This window comes from Gorilla gorilla, chromosome 4 (assembly GCF_029281585.2).
Source record: "Gorilla gorilla gorilla isolate KB3781 chromosome 4, NHGRI_mGorGor1-v2.1_pri, whole genome shotgun sequence".
NCBI lineage: Eukaryota > Metazoa > Chordata > Mammalia > Primates > Hominidae > Gorilla > Gorilla gorilla.
Window position 1 is genome coordinate 40,897,395 of NC_073228.2, and position 22,645 is coordinate 40,920,039.

At 48.2% G+C, this 22,645-nt stretch overlaps 2 protein-coding genes across 4 annotated transcripts; both read right to left on the minus strand.

The window, feature by feature from the left end:
* Window positions 1-2,976: 2,976 nt before the first annotated feature.
* On the minus strand, window positions 2,977-8,523 carry NME2 (NME/NM23 nucleoside diphosphate kinase 2). Of its 2 annotated transcripts, none has more exons than XM_031011590.3 (5): window positions 8,218-8,523; window positions 7,759-7,888; window positions 6,390-6,491; window positions 4,668-4,780; window positions 2,977-3,234 (listed from the first exon to the last, which is right to left on the minus strand). In XM_031011590.3, exons 2-5 carry the CDS (start codon window positions 7,882-7,884, stop codon window positions 3,117-3,119), a joined length of 459 nt encoding a protein of 152 aa, XP_030867450.1. In that variant the 5' UTR covers window positions 7,885-7,888; window positions 8,218-8,523; the 3' UTR covers window positions 2,977-3,116. The 2 variants fall into 2 exon arrangements, with proteins under 2 accessions (XP_030867450.1, XP_063562332.1); XM_063706262.1 differs by having other exon boundaries at window positions 8,152-8,317.
* Window positions 8,524-12,657: 4,134 nt separating this feature from the next.
* Window positions 12,658-21,220, minus strand: NME1 (NME/NM23 nucleoside diphosphate kinase 1). Of its 2 annotated transcripts, none has more exons than XM_019027851.3 (5): window positions 21,045-21,220; window positions 18,933-19,062; window positions 14,621-14,722; window positions 13,428-13,540; window positions 12,658-12,970 (listed from the first exon to the last, which is right to left on the minus strand). In XM_019027851.3, exons 2-5 carry the CDS (start codon window positions 19,056-19,058, stop codon window positions 12,853-12,855), a joined length of 459 nt encoding a protein of 152 aa, XP_018883396.1. In that variant the 5' UTR covers window positions 19,059-19,062; window positions 21,045-21,220; the 3' UTR covers window positions 12,658-12,852. The 2 variants fall into 2 exon arrangements, with proteins under 2 accessions (XP_018883396.1, XP_063562333.1); XM_063706263.1 differs by lacking the exon at window positions 21,045-21,220 and adding an exon at window positions 20,269-20,453.
* Window positions 21,221-22,645: the final 1,425 nt, after the last annotated feature.

The following is a 22,645-nucleotide window of genomic DNA, read 5'->3' on the forward strand; positions in this document are numbered from 1 at the left end:
AGGCCGAGTCGGGTGGATCACAAAGTCAGGAGTTCAAGACCAGCCTGGCCAACATAGTGAAACCCCGTCTCTACTAAAAATGCAAAAAAATTAGCTGGGTGTGGTAGCGGGCACCTGTAATTCCAGCTACTCAGGAGGCGAGGCAGGAGAATCACTTGAACCTGAGAGGCAGAGGTTGCAGTAAGCCGAGATCGCACCACTGCACTCCAGCCCAGGCGACAGTGCGAGACTCCATCTCAAAAAAAAAAAGGAAAAAAAAAGGCGGTAAAGCATAGTGGCCATGGGCATGGAGTCTGAAGACAGCTATCGGGTTGGAAACTGGCTCCTCCTCCACTGGCTAGTTATGTAACTTGGCTCAGTTTCCTCCGTTGTAAAATGGGGATACTGGTGCCAGCCTCCCAAGAGTCATGAAGATACAATGAATGCATGTATATAAAGTTCTTTGAACAGCCCTGGCAGAGTAAGCCCATGCTCTGCTGCTGCTCCTAACCCAGGTACCTCCACCAGCATGCATAAGTGTCACTGGTAGCACAGTGAAATGCAGGTGCTCAGGCCCTGCCCCAGACTCTTAAGATGTTAGTATTAAACTCTGCTTAACTGTGATGAGAATGTAGCATATATAAACATATATGAATTACATTTGAAATTGAGGAATGATTTTTAAAATAAACATCAATTGTTGACTTGTAACTAGAATCTGTACACATTTTTTTTGTACTAAAACATTAAAAGTATTTCTTACTTCATTCCAAAGGAAAATTGAGCTGTTTTCTCTCTACTCTGTCACTGACCTCAACACTTCTGACACTAGATGTAGTGTCCAGCAGACACCAGCTGGGTGTCTCCTTCAATTCTGATACTGTCTACCTGGAGTCAGATCCCATGGGTTAAGGACTCCAGCCCCCAAGACTGCCCGCATTTCAAATGCCAACTGCAAGCCCCAGGTTATGACTTTGTTCTTCTGACCAATTGGCCATAAATTAAGGGTTCCCATGACCCCCTTCTTAGATTCAGTTAAGTTGCTAGAGAGGATCATAGAACTCAGAGAACCACTACTTACATGTATTGGTTTAATAAAGGATGTAGCTGGGCACAGTGGTGCGCATCTGTGATCCCAGCAACTCAAGAGGCTGAGTGGGGAGGACTGCTTGAGCCAGTTGAAAGCTTGGCCTGGACAACATAGCAAAACCCCCATCTCTAAAAAAATAAAGCATATAGATGGGACCAGGTGCATGGGGCAGGGTATGTGGAAAATGGCATGGAGCTACCCTCTCAGAGTGTACCACCCTCCAAGCACCTCAGCAATCTGGAAGCTCCCCAAACCCTATTCTGGGGTTTTATGGAGGCTTCATTACATAGGCATGATTGATGGCATAATTGGCCATTGGTGAGCAATTCAACCTTAGCCCCTCTCCTCTTCTTGGAGGTTGTAGGGAGGCTATCCAGGAGCCCCCACAGCCACCCGTCATATTATTAGCATATAAGAAACCTAACATTTGAGATTACAAGGATTTTAGGAGCTGTGTGCCAGGAACCAATGGCAGAGACCAAATACGTACTTATGTCACAATGTCATTGTCTAATATTTACTGTAGCAGTATACATAAAAAGCATAGAATTGGCCGGGCGCAGTGGCTCACGCCTATAATCCCAGCACTTTGGGAAGCCGAGGCAGGTGGATCACAAGGTCAGGAGTTGAAGACCAGCCTGGCCAAGATAGTGAAACCCCACCTCTACTAAAAATACAAAAATTAGCTGGGTGTGGTGGCAGGCGCCTGTAAACCCAGCTACTCGGGATGCTGAGGCAGAGAATTGCTTGAACCCGGGAGGCAGAGATTGCAGCGAGCCAAGATCAGGCCACTGCACTCCAGCCTGGGCGACAGAGCAAGACTCCGTCTAAAAAAAAAAAAAAAAGCATAGGATTGTTATATATGGGAGTGACATTTAGCTTTTACCAGTTTTTTTTATAGGAAATATAAATTTATAATTGATTGCAGGTGATAGTGCTACAAATGATTTGTATTGACAGGTGCTATTACCATTTTACAACTGTTCCAATCCAGCAAAATTAACCTCAAAAGCAGGAAATATGCCTCTAGCAACCACTCACTGCATCTAGCCCAGGAAACCAGCATGAGTAAGTATCTCACCCCAGGGAAAAAAATTAAGGGGTAGGGTTGCAGAAATATGTACCAACTATAGGCCAAGCACTAGGTTAGCTGCATATACATAATTTCATTAACCTTGAATTACAGTGGTAGATATGTCCATTTCACAGATGTCTTTAGGCTTCCATTTCCTAATAAGTAACTTGCCCAATTTGTAATCAGCAGATATATAAATCTAGAGTATTTCCCTAGTCTGTATGTTTCACTCCAAGTTTCAACAAATCTTTCTTACAGGTGGCCAGGTGCAGTGGCTCAAACACCTGTAATCCCAACTACTCGGGAGGCTGAGGCACAAGAACCACTTGACCAACTAGGCTTGAGCCCAGAAGGTGGAGGTTGCAGTGAGCTGAGATCACGCCACTGCACTCCAGCCTGGGCGACAAAGCGAGACTCTGTCTCAAATAAATAAATAAATAGGCCGGGCGCGGTGGTTCACACCTGTAATCCCAGCACTTTGGGAGGCCAAGACGGGCAGATCACCTGAGATTGGGAGTACAAGATCAGCCTGACCAACATGGAGAAACCCCGTCTCTATTAAAAATACAAAATTAGCAGGGCGTGGTGGCACATGCCTGTAATCCCAGCTACTCAGGAGGCTGAGACAGGAGAATCGCTTGAACCCGGGAGGCAGAGGTTGTGGTGAGCCGAGATCGCGCCATTGCACTCCAGCCTGGGCAACAAGAGCGAAACTCCGTCAAGATCAGATCATTCTTTGACAAGCAGGATTTAGATGTAGATAATGCTACTATAGCCAGAGAACCAAGTCACTTCTTTCAGCTCAGTATCAAATAAGCACAAGGAGACAGTGTCCGGCTTCCAAAAGCTTTATTGGCAAATATGCTCTATAAAAGAATGATCAATCCTGTTGCCTCTAAGTCAATGGAATGAAGAGCTGTGTCCAGGGACACACCACGCCGTGCTGAAGGAGACTGCTGTTGTGTCCACCTCTTATTCATAGACCCAGTCATGAGCACAAGACTTGTAGTCAACCAGTTCTTCAGGCTTAAACCATAGGCTGATTTCTTTTTCAGCACTTTTTACTGAATCACTGCCATGAATGATGTTCCTAAGAAAAAAAACAATTACAAGTTGCCATGTTTTAAAGTGCAAAAGTCTGTTTAATGGGTACCGCAATGGACAGCCACTCCAGACTCTTTCAGCCAAATTGCCACTTGAAGCAGCAGACCAATTTATACCTCCAAAGCATTTCCTTTTAAAAGCAGCTATACAACTGTAAAAGTGCTTGATTTAAAACATTCCTTGTTTCAACTGTATTACGCTTCCAAGTCTGGCCTCCCCATCAAAAGAGTGCTTGTACCCCAAGATTGCCAAAGACATAAAACACTCCTCAAATTTTGGAAAATACAGTGATACTCAAACCCACTGGAGATCAACATCCCAACTAGATATGATATGTTCATTATCATAGGCCAGCTCTGCTGCATTTTCTTATAACACTGATTTGCAAAGCCCAACCATGACATAACACTGCTTATTAATAAAAATCCCTTTATCCCACTTCAACCTCACAACTTTGTAAAGGTTTTGAACAGACTGTGTACAGGTGAGGGAATCAAAAGGTTAAGTGACACACCCATGGACAAAGTACTCATGGATGTGGCTAGAATGCTTCCCTTCTCCACACCTAGCATTTTTTGCTGTACTACACAGGAATTACCACATATGGCTCCCTTGTTGTCTTGCTTAAAATTAAGTAACCTAGGGAAGAAGCTATGTGTGAAAGCTTTTTTTTTTTTTTTTTTTTTTTGAGACAGAGTTTCGTTCTTGTTGCCCAGGCTGAAGTGCAGTGGCGTGATCTTAGCTCAATGCAGCCTCCACCTCCCGGGTTCAATTCTTCTGTCTCAGCCTCCTGAGTAGCTAGGATTACAGGCATGCACCACCATGTCCTAATTTTTTACTTTTAGTAGAGACGGGGTTCATGTTGGCCAGGCTCCAGGCTGGTCTCAAACTCCTGACTTCAGGTGATCCACCCACCTCAGCCTCCCAAAGTGCTGGGATTACAGGCATAAGCCCCTGGCCTGAAAGCTTTTATACAATGATATACCCAGCCTGAAAGTTTTTATACAATGATAGTCACCAACTAAAAGTTCAGGCCAAGTGCGGTGGCTCATGTCTGTAATCCCAGCACCTTGGGAGGCCGAGGCAGGCGGATCACCTGAGGTCAGGAGTTTGAAACTAGCCTGGCCAACGTGGTGAAACCGTCTCTACTAAAAATACAAAAATTAGCCGGGCGTGGTGGTGTGCACCTGTAATCCCAGCTATTTGGGAGGTTGCAGCAGGAGGATCGCTTGAACCCGGGAGGTGAAGGTTACAGTGAGCAGAGATGGCACCACTGCACTCCAACTAGGCAGAGGGAGACTCCGTCTCAAGAAAAAAAAAAAAAAAGTGCACAGATTCTTCTGAAAGTAGGATACGCCACGACGTCTGCTTTAAATGGTGTTGCATAAAAGTCATCCACCCTCCTGTCCCCGGACTTACCTGCCAACCTGAATGCAGAAGTCCCCACGAATGGTGCCTGGCTTTGAATCTGCTGGATTGGTCTCCCCAAGCATCACTCGGCCTGTCTTCACCACGTTCAGCCCCTCCCAGACCTTGAAAGTGTGAAAATGGATTTATAATCAGATCTGCCACTCAGGACAGGTAGGGTCTAACATTTACTCCTACCTGACAGGACACATCAATGAGACCGATCAGTGACATGATTATCAGCTAACCCCAGCAGAGAGTAGGGGCCTATATAAAAACTCCATTCCAAACGTATTGCTAGGATTCAAAGAAAAGTCTGTCCAACTTGGGGACTTCCCAGTTTAGCTGAGACAGAGATAAACAATGTTGCAGAATCCTTATGCAGCCATCAACACAGAAGAACTGGTGAAGAAAGGAGAAAGTGGCCAGTCTGGAATAAGATCAGTGGGAAGGGCATCCCAGAAGACTGCTAGAAGAGGGAAAAGAAAGACTAACATGCTAGGGTAAGGATTCCAGGGAACAGCAGAAGGAAGAAAAAGGCGAACAGGAAATAGATCTACTTTCTCAACAATTTCACTGCCTCCCTATTTTACTCTCTCCTATTTCTTTTTTCTTTTTTTTTTTTTTTTTTTTTTTTGAGACAGAGTCTTGTTCTGTTGCCCAGGCTGGAGTGCAGTGGCTCAGCTCACTGCAACCTCCTCCTCCCAGGTTCAAGCAATTCTCCCACCTCAGCGTCCCGAGTAGCTGGGATTACAGGCACACGCCACCATGCCCAGCTAATTTTTGTATTTTTTTAGTAGAGATGGGGTTTCACCATGTTGGCCAGGCTGGTCTTGAACTCCTGACCTTGTAATCCACCCACCTCGGCCTCCCAAAGTGCTGGGATTACAGACGTGAGCCACCTCGCCCAGCCACTCTCTCCTCATATTCTCTCCACTCCCAAATGGACATTAGCACCATCCAGAAGAAACTGCTTCTAGTATAGGATTGAGAACTTCTTATATCCTTACATTTGAATTTTTCATGAGAAAATAGGATAAAGTTTTTTAATCTAGGAAACATTAAGGTCTAAAACACTTGTCAAACAGAAGAAATCGAGTACTCTATTATTTTTTTTGAGATGGAGTCTTGCTGTCGCCCAAGCTGGAGTGCAGTGGCATGATCTCGGCTCACTGCAACCTCCGCCTCCCAAGTTCAAGTGATTCTCGTGCTTCAGCCCCCTGAGTAACTGGGATTAACTCCTGACCTCAGGTGATCCACCCGCCTCAGCCTTCCAAAGTGCTGGGATTACAGGCATGAGCCACCGAGCCTGGCCCGAAAATTTACCACTCTTGCAGGCAGTGAGATTCTATTTAACCATAGAGACATGTACCTGAAAAAGTCCTTCCCATATCTTTTTTCTTTGTCGAGACAGAGTCTCGCTCTGTTGCCCAGGCTGGAGTGCAGTGGCACGATCTCGGCTCACTGCAACCTCCGCCTCCCAGGTTCAAGCAATTCTCCTACCTCAGCCTCCCGAGTAGCTGGGATTACAGCCGTGCACCACCACGCCCAGCTAACATCCTTCCCATTTCTAAGGTCTGATTTGCTTTCTCCTCCCAAGCTCCTAGTTGCTCAGTGAAGTAACTTCAGCAGGTTCCATTCATAAAATAAAATCTAGATTAGCTGAGGGAGATGTCTAACAAAGAGCACTGAGCACTTTTTCGTCATTTTCTCTCATTCCCCACGAGCACTCACCATGGCCACGACCGGCCCTGAGTTCATGTACTTCACCAGCCCAGGGAAGAATGGGCGGTCTTTCAGGTCAATGTAGTGCTGCTTCAGGTGTTCTTCAGAGGCCTGGCATTGGAGAGGAGGCACCAGTTAGGAGCTAAGCTGGAAAGACTCCAACCCATCCTCTGAACCTCCCATTAGCAAGTCCAGTTTTATATTCTAGCCCACGTTCCTAAGTGGTGTGTGGGGATATATATATACATATATACACATACACACACACATAAGTATTTTTTAAATCCCATCCAAACCATGAAACTAATGCCATTTTAACAGAAAGACTGTTCTTTTTTTGGTGTGTTGTTTTGGTTTGTTTTAGGAGACAGGTTGGAATGCAGTGGCACAATGATGGCTCACTGCAGCCTCAACTTCCAGGGCTCAAGTGATTTTCCTACCTCAGCCTCCCAAGTAGCTGGAACTACAGATGCACTCAACCATGCCCAATTAATTTTTATTTATTTATTTATTTATTTGTAGAGACAGGGGCTTGCTATGTGGCTCAGGCTGATCTCCAACTCCTGGGCTCCACCCACCTCGGCCTCCCAAATTGCTGGGATTATAGGCGTGAGCCCCGCGCCTGGCCAAGACTGTTCTAATCGTAAAGACACCCTCATACTGTCAATGACATTAGGGGTTTCGTAAGCCTAAAAAGTAGGTGGTTTGAGGATCTAGATTTAGGGAATTAAATTTTGGCTGCAACTGAAGTACATATGTCAGGTCATCTGCCTGGCAGAGGTCATGTTAAACTCCCCTGGGCTACTCACAATGCCCTTTTAAATATTTCAGATAATAACTGAGAACATTCTCTTCACCGATGAGCCTGGTTGAATTTCAGTACTTAGATTCTTACCCGTAAGTGTAGGGATTCAGATCTGTGCCCCAAATTTAATGTGGAAAATACAGTTACTACCCTATGCTAAAGGAGGAGCACCGCACTGGAACTCGGAGTTTCAGACTAAAGCAAAGGAGATTCCAAGCCTCCATTCTGTGCCTAGGTGGACCCGAGTGGGCAGGCGCAGGGGGTCTGCGGCCCGGGGTTTTTCCGCTCCCTGCTGCCCCCCTGCGGCAGGTGGGCAGGTAGCGGCCCGCGGGAAGGAACCCAGACCCGGAGGGCGAGTCACGCTACCAGCGCTTCACCTTCCCAAGGGCGTCTGTCCCCACCGCCCCGGGAAAGGGTCGGCGGGCCCAAGCCGCCGTGGGCGGGGGCAGAGGGCAAAGGGATTTCGTGGCAGCGAAATGAACTCGGAAAGCAGACGCGGACAAACCGCCGCCGGGAGGGAAAAACACCCGCGAGCCGGCTGCAGCGGGGGAAGGGGAGACTGGGGCGAGTTACCCGGAGGAACTTCATGGCCACGAGGCGGAACCCCTTCTGCTCGAAGCGCTTGATGATCTCGCCCACCAGGCCGCGCTGCACGCCGTCCGGCTTAATGGCGATGAAGGTGCGCTCCAGGTTGGCCATGGTCCTGCGGGGCGAGAGGTGAGGTCAGGGCCCGGGCGCAGGCTCTGGCGGGGCCCGCGGAGGCCACGTGGGCGCCGCCGGGGCCTCCTGCCCCACCACGCGCGGCCGCGGGGACACGTGGCTTCCCGGCCGCTTCCGCCCCGCGCAGGGCCGGCGTCCCTCTGCGGAGCCCGAAGGCCCGCGGGGCGCAAGCTGCAAGGGAATCTCCCGCTCCGACCCCGCGCGGGACCTGCGGAAAATCGGGGGGCGCCCACAGACCGGGCCCACCTGCGGCAGCGCAAGCGGAAGAGGGAACGGGAGGAGTCGCCAGGGGATGCGCCCCCACCGCCTTACCGGGAAGCTGGAGGGGCCGGGCGGCGGCGCTGCGCTGGGAGAGCAGACAGCTGGTGCGACCACCACACCCGGGAGCCGGCGGCGGAGGAGGGGCGCAGGGCGGAGCGCGGGATGGCCACACCCCGGAGGGCCCAGCCGCCCAACCCGCAGGAACGCCCCACCCGCCCGGCCGGACGCGGCCGGAGAACAGTGTCCACGCCCAGCCGGGGCGCGCCCTCGCCGGGCAGAGATCGAGACGGATCCAGAGACAGGAAGTGATTCCTTCTCCACCTGGACGTCCTATGAGTTCAACTACGCACGTCCTAAATCCCACTCCTCACCTCTCAGTACTTCCCGTGACCCCAAAAGCTCCTACACACACACACACAGAACCTGCTCCTGTGCTCGAGTTCTCTACCCCGGTCAAGGCCATCTGCTGCTTTCACCATCCGCCCGAGCACCGGCATTAACCTTGACTTGGCTCTCCCTCCCCGTCGTGCACCCACGGTCCTTATCCTCCCTACCTCTGAAATCCAGCCTTCCCTCCCCTCTGCTTGAGCCCTGGTTAAGCCTCGGCCTCCCAAGGGGCCTCGATCTCACCTCTCCGCGCAAACCGGGAGCTTTGCTCAGCACCTCAAACGGCCATCTGGTCCTGCCTCTGCCCTGCCTTGATGACTCCCTCGCCTACAGGATGGCGTTCAGACTCCTTAGCGGGATGCTCTTCTCGCAGGATGCCCTGCTCCCTGGCTGCCGCCTCCCCACCTACATTTCCAGCCCCAATCAGCCGCCCCACTCCCACCCTGACATGGGGATCCCTGCCCACCTGGCACTAAAGTGCGGTCGAGTTTTCCAGTTCACCCTGAGGTGCGCCCCTGGACCCTGAGGAAAGTCTAGACCCTGTCATAGAAATCAGGCCTGTCATCGACCTGTAGACACTTCCTACTTGCAGTGTCCCTGGCAAACAAGCTCCCTTTGGTGATGCCCAGCTTCCCTGGGGTGGTCACGAGCCCCTCCTCTCAGCGCCTGCAGCACTGACTGACAGCCGCACAGCAGTGGTACTGCCCTGAGATGGTGAGAGCCCGCTTGCTTCCCCTCAGGACTCTGAGCTGACCACAGCAATCATGCCATCACCCGAGTGCCCCTAGCACTGCGCTGATGCACCTGTCACTGGCCAAATGGATGACAACCTGGCCTCTGTTATACCTTATCGGCTTTCCAAACTTCTAGTTACAGAGCATTAGCCCACCAGACATTGACAATGACTGTCATGTGCCCTCATCTGGGGGCACTGTTATTTTTTGGCTTCGATCTGAAGCACACTCTCATTTGGATTACCAAATGTCAACTGTAAAAACAGGTCTCGAAATTGCATGGACTTTTCTCTGTCCAGGGGAGAGCTATCTGCTCCCCTTGGTCAGGTCACTGATGGCTACTCAGGGTACAGTCAGGACCACCCCTCTGTTTTCACCTCTTCTTTCCTTCCTGGGAAGACTGTCCTTAACTGGGGAGGCTGTAAGCCTCCAGCTTCACTACACACATGTTCATTCCCCAAGTCCTGGTATGCTCATCTCACGCCCCAAAACAAACAGGCCACGCTTTGTGTAAAATATTAATAGAAATTCAGGCTGGATGCGGTAGCTCACACCTGTAATCCCAGCACTTTGAGAGGCTGAGGCGGGTGGACCACGAGGTGAGGAGTTCGAGACAAGCCTGACCAACGTGGCGAAACCCCGTCCCCAAGAAAAATACAAAAATTAGCCGGGCGTAGTGGCGCGTGCCTGTAATCCCAGCTACTCAGGAGGCTGAGGCAGGAGAATCGCTTGAACCCGGGAAGCAGAGGTTGCAGTGAGCTGAGATCGTGCCACTGCACTCCAGCCTGGGCAACAGAGTGAGATTCCATCTCAAAAATTAAAAAAAAAAAGGGCCGGGCGCGGTGGCTCACACCTGTAATCCCAGCACTTTGGGAGGCCGAGGCGGGCAGATCACGAGGTCAGGAAATCGAGACCATCCTGGCTAACACAGTGAAACCCAGTGTCTACTAAAAATACAAAAAAATTAGCTGGGCATGGTGGCAGGCACCTGTAGTCCCAGCTACTCAGGAGGCTGAGGCAGGAGAATGGCGTGAACCCGGGAGGCAGAGCTTGCAGTGAGCCGAGATTGTGCCACTGCATTCCCGCCTGGGTGACAGAGCAAGACTGTCTCAAAAAAAAAAAAAAAATTAAATTAAATTAAAAAAAAAAATTCATCTCACCCTCATCTGTCTGTAGAGGCAGCCCACCCCAACTACCCTCTTCTCCCCCATCCTGAGAAGTCTCTTCCCCTTTATTGCCTCTACCAAAGCCAGATGAAAAGGAAAGATAAGAAAAACCCTCAGGTGGCCAGTCGCAGTGGCTCACGCCTGTAATCCCAGCACTTTGGCAGCCTGAGGCAGGTGGATCATATGAGGTGAGAAGTTCGAGACCAGCCTGGCCAACATGGTGAAAACCTGTCTCTACTAAAAATACAAAAAATAGCCGGGAGTGGTGGCACACACCTGTTAATCCCAGCTACTCAGGAGGCTAAGACAGGAGAATCGCTTGAACCCGGGAGGCGGAGGTTGCAGTTAGCCGAGATCGCACCATTATACTCCAGCCTGGGCGACAAAAGCGAGACTTTGCCTCAAAAAAAAAAAGGAAAAAGAAAAAAGAAAAACCCTCAGGATGGGCGCAGTGGCTCGCGCCTATAATCTCAGCACTTTGGGAGGCCCAGGCAGGCAGATCGCTTGAGCCCAGCAGTTGGAGACCAGCCTGGGAAACATGATGAAACCCCATCTCTACAGAAAATATAAAAATTAGTTGGGTGTGGTGGCACGTGCCTGTAGCCCCAGTTACTCAGGAGGCTAAGATAGGAGATCACTTGGGCCCAGAGAGGTCGAGGCTGCAGTGAGCTGCTGTCATCACACCACTGCACTCCATCCTAGGCGACAGAGCAAGACCCTATCTCAAAAGCAAAAAAAAAAATTCCAATTTCTCTTTCAGCTAGATGCAGCCGTATGACTAAGTTCTAGCCAGTGGGATGTGAGAGGAAGTGAAGGTTGTAATTCAGAGTTGTCTCTTTAAAAGGGATACTTCTTCCACTTTCCTTCCCAACTTGCAGGAAGGGACATGGGGTGGTAATCCAAGTAGGACTGATTAGAAGGAACCAGGTGTGTGTAGACCACCTTAAAGATCAGAGCCTTACCACTATCACCACCCCTACACTGAGCAGCTAGGGCTTTTTCTTTTTTGAAGACAGGTCTCACTCTGTCACCCAGGCTGAAGTGCAGAGGCGGGATCACAGCTCACTGCTCCAACCTCCAGGGCTCAAGCAATCCTCCTACCTCAGCCTCCTGAGTAGCTAGGACTACAGGAATGTGCCACCACACCCGACTAATTTTTAATGTTTGGCAGAGATGAGGTCTCACTCTGTTCCCCAGGCTGGTCTCAAAACTCCTGGGCTCAAGCAATCCTCTTGCCTTGGCCTCCCAAAGTGCTGGGATTATAGGCATGAGCCACTGCACCTGACCACACTTGAACTTTCAAATGAAAGAGAAGTACATTTCTATCTTGTCTCCATTAAAGCAACCAAATCAATATCCTAACAAATCAAAGCTACTTACAAGACCTCCTGCTTCATTTGAGGCCATCCCAGGGACTCAGGCTTACTATCTACCTAGCTTTTCTGATTTTTGGAGGAATTACGACTTCCCACACTCCCCCATTCACTGAATCCCCAAGAGCTTCTCAAGAACAGGATGGATATGTTTTTATTTAAGAGATGTCTCACTCTGTCACCCAGGCTGAAGTACAGTAGCATGATCATGGTTCACTGCAGCCTTGGACTCCTGGGCACAATCCTCCTGCCTATGCCTTCCCAATAGCTAGGACTAGAGGTGCACAGCACCAGAGCTAATTTTTTTTTTTTTTTTTTTGTAAAGACAGTGTCTTGCTATGTTGCCCACCCTGGACTTGAACTTCTGGCCTCTAGCGATTCTCCTCCTCAGCCTCCTGAATAGCTGGGATTAAAGGCATGAGCCATCGTACCCAGCCTAATTTTTCTTTTTTTTTTTTTTAGTGAGACAGGGTCTTGCTATGTTACCCAGGCTGGTCTCCCACCTCAGCCTCCCAAGTAGCTGGTATCACAAGCACAAGCCAGCACACCCAGCCCTCATGTTTTCTTTCATTTCTGATGAATCCTCTGCACCTAGTCCAGTCTTGGCCACGTAGCACATGCTCCATAGATGCCTGTTGAATAGCTCAGTGCCAAGAGTGGAAGGGATGCAGGGGTTAAGAAGGGCAGGCAAAGAATGCCTGTGTGTATGTGAGATCTCAATATAAATCATTTTTATAGTATTTACACTCTCTATTAGGTCAGGTTATTCAGTGTACATGAAAAGAAGAAAAAAAAAGCAATACAACAATATGAAGTAACCAACTCAATGAATCCTATGTTGGGAGGAAGCATTTTAATCAGATGGTAGAGGATGGTAACACTGTACAGGGAGCACTCACAGCTCCAAGAGCTTCCCTCCAAATTATGATGAAGTTCCTGTAAATAACTAGATTTCCTACAGCCTGGTCCTCTGCCCATGGGAAGGAGGGGAAACGGATGTGAAAAGCAATGTGGTCTGCCCTCCTGTCATTCATAGATCCAGTTCTGAGCACAGCTCGTGTAATCTACCAGTTCCTCAGGGTGAAACCACAAGCCGATCTCCTTCTCTGCACTCTCCACAGAATCACTGCCATGTATAATGTTCCTGGGTGGAGAAAGAGACAGTCACATGACCAAGACCAGAAGGATTAAAATGCGCCCATTGCCAGAAATCTACAGCCACAGCAGCATAAAAGCTGAAGCTCCATGGACATTAGACCATGTTAAAAGAAAAAGCCTATAATGGCCATTCACGTAAGGGTGAAAAATGCCCTCCCCACATCCAGCCCTCCCGGCCATGCTGGTGAAAACAGTGAGAGCCTTCAGGAAAGACTGTGGCCAGCAAAGTGTGTTGTACCAGGTTCTATACTTCGTGTAACAGAGGTACGACTAAGTGATGTTAACAACCAAAGCCAAATGCCAACTTAAGAGGGAGGAAAACAATAAACTCCAATAAAATCAACCTGCATATGGTATTATGTCTACCTCCAGCCTCGGAAACCCAAATCCTTGTGGCAACTAAATCAGATTTTGGAAAAGGGGGAAAAATACCAAAATCTCACCTGCCAACTTGTATGCAGAAGTCTCCACGGATGGTCCCAGGCTTGGAGTCTGCAGGGTTGGTCTCCCCGAGCATGACTCGGCCCGTCTTCACCACATTCAGCCCCTCCCAGACCTCCAAGGACAGAAGAAGATATGGTCAAAGAAGAAAACCAATCACAGCAGAAAATCTGGCAACTATTAATTCAAAAAAGGAAAAATAAAAAGGCCCCTTAAGATGATATTCATTCACTGAACAAATGTTTATAGAGTATCCACTTATTCCAGCACTGAGGATCCTGGTCTCCCTGCCCTCATGCTTGCCTTTCTACAATGTATTCTCCATACAGCAACCAGAGCAGCCTCCTTAAAATGCCAAGTGTGGGCAGGGCGCAGTGGCTCACGCCTGTAATCCCAGCCCTTTGGGAGGCTGAGGTGAGTGGATCACGAGGTCAGGAGATCGAGACCATCCTGGCTAACATGGTGAAACCCTGTCTCTACTAAAAATACGAAAAGATTAGCTGGGCATGGTGGCGGGCGCCTGTAGTCCCAGCTACTCAGGAGGCTGAGGCAGGAGAATGGCGTGAACCCGGGAGGTGGAGCTTGCGGTGAGACGAGATGGCACCACTGCACTCCAGCCTGGGCGACAGAGCAAGACTCCGTCTCAAAAAAAAAAAAAAAAAAATGCCAAGTGTGAAGTGTCCCATAGCTTCCCAGCACTCAGGAAGTATATGGTCAACACACCCCTAAGAGAGGAGGCCCCTGCCCATGCCTCTGAACTCTTCACCTCCCAACTTCCCTCCCACCCATCAGGCTTCGGGCATTTCAACTCTCCTCCCGTACTTCAAAAAGCCAAGCTCATTCCCACCCTGGGACCTTTGCGCATGCTGTTTGCTTGGCTGGAAATGGTTTTCACTGTGATTCTGTACATGGCTGGCTGCTTCTTGTCATTCAGATCACAGCTTAAAGATTGCGTTCTTTGATCACCCAATCCGAAGTGATCATTCGCTACTCCTATTCATTTCTGGGCATATTTCATTTCTGGCCATATCACTCACCTATTTCCTTTCTGAAGCCTATCACTAACCATTAGCTGATATATGAAAACAGGTGTCTATGTGGTCTCATTCATGACTGTATCCCCAGTGTCTAGAAGAGAGCCTAGCGCAGGTGACAAGCAATGCATGCTTGGAGTATCCCACACAGGCACACTCACCATGGCAACTACCGGCCCTGAGTGCATGTATTTCACCAGGCCGGCAAAGAATGGACGGTCCTTCAGGTCAACGTAGTGTTCCTTGAGAAGATCTTCGGAAGCCTATTCAACAGGACAGAGAATGAGAATAACCCCCAAACCATCTAAGAACATATAATCCATTTAATTTCCCCTCACCTACCCTGCTATGAGCGGGTGGGCTCACTGATTCTGTTATAACCCAATTCATTCTCCACACTGGAAGGGAGCAGTGACAGGACTAAATGTACTTCTCCAATTTTATATCAGTTGTCTCCCTATTGGCACTGACTGATAATAAAACCACAGAACATTAAAATTAAATCCAGCTATCTCATTTTTAAAAAAATCAAACTCCTGGGCTCAAGTGATCCTCCTGCCTCAGACTCCCGAGTAGGTAGGACTGTAGACACACACTACCAGACTTGGCTAATTTTATTTATTTATTTATTTATTTTGAGACAGAGTCTCCCTCTGTCACCCAGGCCGGAGTGCAGTGGCGTGATCCTGACTTACTGCAACCTCCACCTCCTGGGTTCAAGTGATTCTCCTGCCTCAGCCTCCCAAGTAGCTGGGATTACAGGTGGCCGCCATCATGCCTGGCCAATTTTTGTATTTTCAGTAGAAACAGGGTTTCGCCATGTTGGCCAGGCTGGTCTCAGGTGACAGCAGGTGATCTGCCTGCCTTGGCCTCCCAAAGGGCCGGGACTACGGGTGTAAGCCACCGCGCCCAGCCATACCTGGCTAATTTTAAAAAATTATTTGTAGAGATAGGGTCTCACTATGTTGCCCAGGCTGGTCTCAAACTCCTGGACTCAAGTGATCCTCCAGCCTCTGCCTCCCAAAGTGGTGGGCTTACAGGCGTGACCCACCATGCCTGGCCCTCAGCTATCTCATTTTAGACAGGAAAATCAACAATACAATAAATTTCCATTCCCAGAGCAAACCCCAAATAAAATGTTAGAAGGACACCAGGAAGCAAGTCTTGGCATTTAATGAGCAGCAAACTAAACCAGGCCATTACCCAGGGATGCTTCACGTTTATTCAGAGGATAAAAGCCCAGCGTGATGACCATGTGATTACCAAAGGTATCTGCAAATCACCCAAAAGTGCATGACATCTAGTAATAAATAATTTTGCTGAAAAATGAATTAGAACTTCTCATACTGCAAGGCTAATATGTGGGAACGAATCAAGTTAGCTAGAGAACAAACCATCTGCTTAGCAGTTTCAACTCAGTTTGGCTGTGTTCTCTCTTGTACTGCATATATGCTTGTTAAAATCTAACAGGGTCCCATGGTTTTTCCAGCTCTGTGGTACTGCACTGTATGACGCATATCACACACATTAGAGACACACACAAATGTGGAGACTGGCTGCCCAAAAGCCCCATCATTCAGCCACCAGTTATCATCACTTGCCAAAGTAAAATTATATGGCCATATAATCATTCCATGGTAGGGATCCAACCCTCGCCCTGTCCTTTCCTATCCAAATGGAAGACTTTTGTTGTGGAAGTCTCCTAACAGACCCCGAGGTGACCTTCCCTTATCAGAATACTTTTTTAATTCTATTAATTGGTTCCAATTATCTTTTTGTTGGTTTTGTTGTTTGTTTTGAGACAGGGTCTTTCTGTCACCCAGGCTGGAGTGCAATGGCATGATCATAGCTCACTGCGGCCTCAAACTCCCAGGCTCAAGCAATCCTCTTGCCTCAGGTTCTCAGTAGCTAGGACTACAGGTGTGCACCACTACACCCGGCTAATTATCTTTTTTTGAGACAGGGTCTTGCTCTGTTACCCAGGCTGGAGTGCAGTGGCTCGATCTCCGCTCACTGCAACCTCCACCTCCCGAGTTCAAGCCATCCTCCCACCTCAGCCTCCCTGGTAGCTGGGACTACAGGCATGGGCCATCACACCCAGCTAAATTTTGTATTTTTAGTAGAGACGGGGTTTCACCACGTTGGCCAGGCTGGTCTCCATCTCCTGACCTCAGATGATCCACCCACCTTGACCTCCCAAAATGCTGGGATTACAGGTGTGAGCCACCACGCCAGGCCCTAACTGATTATCTTTAGTCTGCAAAACAGATCACGGGCTTTTTTTAAGGGCTTGGGGGTTGGGAACCTCAAGTTCTCCCTTGCTTCCTGCCTCCACACCAGATTTAAATGCCCCTTTAGAGTCACGGCAGCTATCCTTCCGTCCATTCTTCACCAAACCCATATATCCTTAACAGGAAATTCAATGTAAAGGAGAAAGTATCTGCACTCAGGGGTCAGAGAGACTCAAGTTAAAATTCCAGTGGCATCACTGTATGCTATCAGGCACATCACTGAACCTCTCCAAGCCTTAGGTTGCTCATCACTAACAACCACGAGAACAGGAGTAAGTACTTCTCAAGGCTGGCATGAAGACTAAATCAGAAAACACATGTGCCCAGCATATGGTAAATGCCTGATCAACAACACATCCATTTCATGTTACCTTCTGCTGTGATCTGAATGTGTCCCCCAAAGTTCGTATGTTGGAAATTTAATCCTCGATGCAACAATGTTGGGAGGTGAGGCCTAATGGGAGGTGTTTAGGTCATGAGGGCTTCACCCTCATGAACAGATTAATGTCTTATCTCAGGAGTGGGTTTGTTATAAAATCAACATCAGCCCCCTCTTGCTCTCTCTCACTCTTGCACTCTCTTGCCATTCCGTTCTGTCGTGGGATGATACAGCAAGAAAACCTTCATTAGATGCCAGCTCCTTGACCTTGGACACCATATTCTCCTCTCAGCATGAACATCAGTCTACTACCCTCTTTTACATTAAAGCAGTTTTTCTTTTCTTTTTTTTTTTTTTTTTTTTTGGAGACAGAGCCTCCCAAAGTGCTGGGATGACAGGCGAGTCACTGTGCTAGCCCTAAAGCAGTTTTTCTAAAATATCACATAGGAAGTAAATTGCAAGTCAAACTAAATTTTAAAATGCACTAGAAGGGTCCAAAATTGATTCCCTTTTAGAAAACATACTGTCCCCCTATTTGATTTGAGAACTGGAATTCTTTTTTTTTTTTTTTTTTTTTTTGAGACAGAGTCTCCCTCCCTCTGTTGCCCAGGCTGCAGTGTGGTGCAATATCAGCTCACTGAAACCTCCGCCTCCTGGGTTCAAAAGCAATTCTTTTTTTTTTTTTTTTTTTGGAGATGGAGTTTTGCTCTTGTTGCACAGGCTGGAGTGCAATGATGCGATCTCAGTCACTGCAACCTCCACCTCCCCAGTTCAAGTGATTCTCTTGTCTCAGCCTCCCGAGTAGCTGGGATTACAGGCGCATGCCACCACGCCTGGCTAATTTTTGTATTTTTAGTAGAGACGGGGTTTCATCGTATTGGTCAGGCTGTCTCGAACTCCTGACCTCAGGTGATCTGCCCGCCTCAGCCTCCCAAAATGCTAGGATTACAGGTATGAGCCACCGCACCTGGCTGGTTCAAGCAATTCTTATGTCTCAGCCGGCCGAATAGCTGGGATTACAGGCACCCACCCTGATGTCCGGCTAATTTTTGTATTTTTAGTAGAGACGGGGTTTCGCAATGTTGGCCAGGCTGGTCTTGAACTCCTGACCTCAAGTGACCAGCCCGCCTTGGCTTCCCAAAGTGCCGGGATCACAGGCATGAGCCACTACGCCTCACCCAGCCGAGAATTTGGATTATCTCTAGAATTTGTTTGAAGAAGGGTTATTGGTCAATCAATCCTTTGCATTTATCAAAAGATTGCTTTGTAAGTAGCTTGCAGGTACGTCTGCTCTCTGCTATTTCAGAAGAACCTCCCCAAAACCAAAACCATAGTTTTCCTCCACAAGCTCCTATGATACGTAATATATGCTAAATAATAAGCATTTATTAGTGTCTAGTAATTGATGATGGAAAGACTTTCTTGCTAAAAAACAACCTGTCTCAAAGGGGGAAAAAAATCTCTCTAAAATTATCTGCTCAGGAAGCTCAAGACCAAGAACTCAAACATGCTCAGCTCTCAGTCAGAAATTACAGAGATGCAGTCATATGTGGAACTCTGCACTGCTTTTCCCGTAGCAATGCACCTCCTATTACAGAGACTATTTTGGAAAAGCCTAAATAACTTGGTTTGTTCCAAGATGTAGCCAAACACTAGGGCACTGAGGAGTTTCCAGGTCTCAAGACACTTGTGTTCACTCTACCGTGGAGAAGTTTAAATAAGAAAGACGGGGAGAAACAGGTTAATCACAGTGTTCTCCTATACTATGAAGGAATCAAAATGGGAACAATGAAGTCCACTTACTTGCATGAATTTCAGACCAACAAGGCGGAATCCTTTCTGCTCAAAACGCTTGATAATCTCTCCCACAAGACCCCGCTGGACCCCATCTGGTTTGATCGCAATGAAGGTACGCTCACAGTTGGCCATGGTCCTGGGGATAGGCAGGTAGAGGAATGAAACAGCAGTGAATCACTTGCCCACATCGTCATCCGTCTCAAGCGGATTATCCCATAAAGCTGGTTTAAATCTGTCGGGTCAGCTCCAGGTCTCCCTCTGGTAAAAACCCAATTCCTCCCCAGTCCCCTGATCTATGAACTAATATGTCAATGTGGGAAAGGATCCAAAAGCAAGGACTATAATTTCTATCCCATTTGATTTATTTTATTTTCATTTGTTTTGGTTTTTGTGGGGTTTTTTTAGAGATGGGGTTTCGCTATGTTGCCCACGCTGGTCTCGAACTCCTGTCCTCAAGTGATCTGCCCACCTCGGCCTACCAAAATGCTGGGATTATGGCCATGAGCCACCACACCCAGCCCCATTTGATTTTTTTTTTTTTTTTTGGTATGGAGTCTTGCTCTTTTGCCCAGGATGGAGTGCAGTGGTGCGACCTTGGCTCACTGCAACCTCCACTTCCCAGGCAAGCAATTCTCCTACCTCAACCTCTCAAATAGCTGGGACTACAGGCGCGTGCCACCACACCCAGCTAATTTCTGTATTTTTTTTTAGTAGAGATGGGGTTTCACCATGTTGGCCAGGCTGGTCTCCAACTCCTGACCTCAAGTAATCTGCCCACCTCAGCCTCCCAAAGTGCTGGGATTAAAGGCGTGAGCCCCATGAGCCTGGCCACCATTTGATTTAATAAGCTTCTTTTAAACATCTACTGTGTACCAAACACTGTGGTGGAATTAGGATACAGGATGTTAAAAACAAGGCACTATCTTTCTCAATAATCAAGCTTGGGAGAAACTACACTGATGAAAAGTTTTACTAATGTGAAAGTGATGTCCGGTACAAAGCGGTAAGAAATAATAGTTTGACTTAATGCCACAGCCACAGCATTAGGGGTTTTAGAGAATATATCTTTACAACCCCCTTCATTTTACAAATGAGGAAACAGGACCACAGCACCAGAATGAAGGCCAAAACCCAGAATTCCCAACCCATAAATCCATTCTTGTAATGTTATGCTACACTTTACAATGCAAAGAATATTTTGACTAGCCAATAAACGGTGGGGTGTGGAAGAACTACAGACATTAGGAATATCTGATACGGGACATCATACTGAAAGGAAGCCTAGAGAGTACCTATTCCGTCTAGATCCCTCATTTTACAGAAGACTGCGCTCATGACCTACCCTGTATCACAGCTTGAGATAGGAGGCCCCTCGCCTTGAAAGACGATCCCTAAAGTAGACAGTAGCACCACCTCTTGGCCCCATCTTCCTGTCCTTTAGTTAACCTCTTCTTACAGCATCTTAGCACTGTAGTCCAATTTTCTGTTTGTGTGTCTGCCTCCCCTGCACAACAGGCTGATTTACTCCTGTGTAGGTCTATGGTACCTAGCCACAGGGCCTAGCAGTCAATAGGAGCAAAGAAAATCATTTATCATCATTCTGCAACTTCCAAAAAAAAAAAAAAAAGAGACAAAGCCCAAAGACTGCGGAGAATCGCACGATGGGGTGCGGGGCAAGCATAAATTGTCCAGGAGAAAACAGGACTAAAGCGCCAGAAATAGACCCTAAAAATGTCCCTCCACATCGGCCCCGGTGACACAACAGTAAGCACTCAGTGCTTGCCGAATGAATGACACACACACCCGTCATTTATTCAGCAAGCACTTACAGAGCGCCAACTCCGTGCCCGGCACTGCTCTCGACAGACACAAATAAGGCACAGCCCTGTCGTCGCGGCCTGACGAGAAAGGCGGCCACCGACAAAGGCGAGTCCACGTGGCGTGGGACGTGCGCCGACCGGTCTGCACTTGTCCACAGGCGCTCCCTGCCCCTCCTCCCATCCGATCCTCCTCGCCGCCTCTTAGAGCTGAACTCATCTCTTCACTAACTCCTCACCTAACCCACTCCCGCGACTACACTCCTTTCTTTTTCCTCTCAGGATCCCGAACACCTCTTACCCTTCCAGCTGCTTAGGTTTGAACTCCGGCTGCAGCCGCCAGCACCCGAAATGCGCCCGGGACCCACGTGGTTCGCAGCACTTGCACGCACGGAACGCTTCTGCGCAGATCCGCTGCCGGAGAGCCCATTTTGCAGAACATCGCTCGCCCACGCTTCCTCTTGGGAGTAGGCAGTCATTCTAGGGAACAACTTTCTGCAGTTTAACTTCCGGCGCTAGCTTTTTCAGACCTTTCCGGTTAGCTGCTTGCTTTCTTCCCTCCACCCCCGGGTTCTCTGACTCACTTCCTTCGTTCGCGAGCAAATTGGCTTCCCGAGAGGTGGCGCTCACACGTTGCGTGAAGTCCAAAGAGTGGCTGACCTAGAAGTAGACTTTTCGCTCCCGCTTTGTGTTTATTCACCTTTTCTAGCCTGTCAAGCAAAAAATTTTGAGTACCTACTATGTGGACGCATTATTCTAGGCCCTAGGGATACAACAGTATGCTCTCTTGGAGCTTCTGGGAGGGATGGCAGTATAGGAAAACAAGAAGCAAATAAGCAAATTAATATGTAATAGATCGCATTTGCTAAGTGCTGTGAAGAAAAGGCCAGAGAAATCTCTGAGAAAGTGATAATAGAATAGACCTGCATGAAGTGAGGGAGCCAGCCCAGTGATTCTTCGAGAGCCAAGTATTACGGTGGACATGGCGTGGTGGAAAATGCCGTTAGAATAGAGCCAAATCTTATGTTGTGAGATGCCAATACAGATTTTGCACAAGGCATGACATCATCACTAACAAACGTTTTCAAAAAAACATTCCCACTGCTCTAAGGGGAAATGAACGGGGGAAAGGTACAAAAATGGAATCAGGAGCCGTTTCAACAAATGATGCTGGAGCAATTGGACGAATATAGACCCAAAGAACCTCAACCTAAACCTCACACCTTATACAAAATTTACTCAAAATGAATCATAGATTTAAATGTAAAACAATAAATCACTTATGGGGAAAAAAAAAGTTTAAAAAAATCCTCAGGACCTAGGGCCAGGCAAAAAGTTTTTAGACGACACCAAAAGACCAATCTATACAGGGAAAAAGTTGATAAATTGGAACTTACTGAAATTTAAAACTTTTGGCCGAGCGCGGTGGCTCACGCCTGTAATCCCAGCACGCTGGGAAGCAGCGGCGGGAGGATCACTTGAGCTCAGGAATTCGAGACCAGCGTGGGCAACATAATGAAACCCCGTCTCTACTAAACATACAAAAATGAGCCGGGCGTGGTTGCAGGCGCCTGTAGTCCCAGCTACTCGGGAGGCTGAGGCGGGAGAATCGCTTGAACCCGGGAGGCAGAGGTTGCAGTGAGCCGAGATTGCGCCAGGGCACTCCAGCCTGGGTGACAGAGCGAGACTCGGTCTCAAAAAAATAAAAAATAAATAAAATAAGTAAAATTTCATTATTCTCCTGTTTTCATTTTTTTCTTTTTGAGACCGAGTCTCGCTTTGGCGCCCAGGCCGGAGCGCAGTTGCACGATGTCGGTTCATTGCAAACTCCGCCATCCGGGTTCAAGCGATTCTCGTGACTCAGCTTCCCGCGTAGCTGGGACTACAGGCGTCTGCCACCAC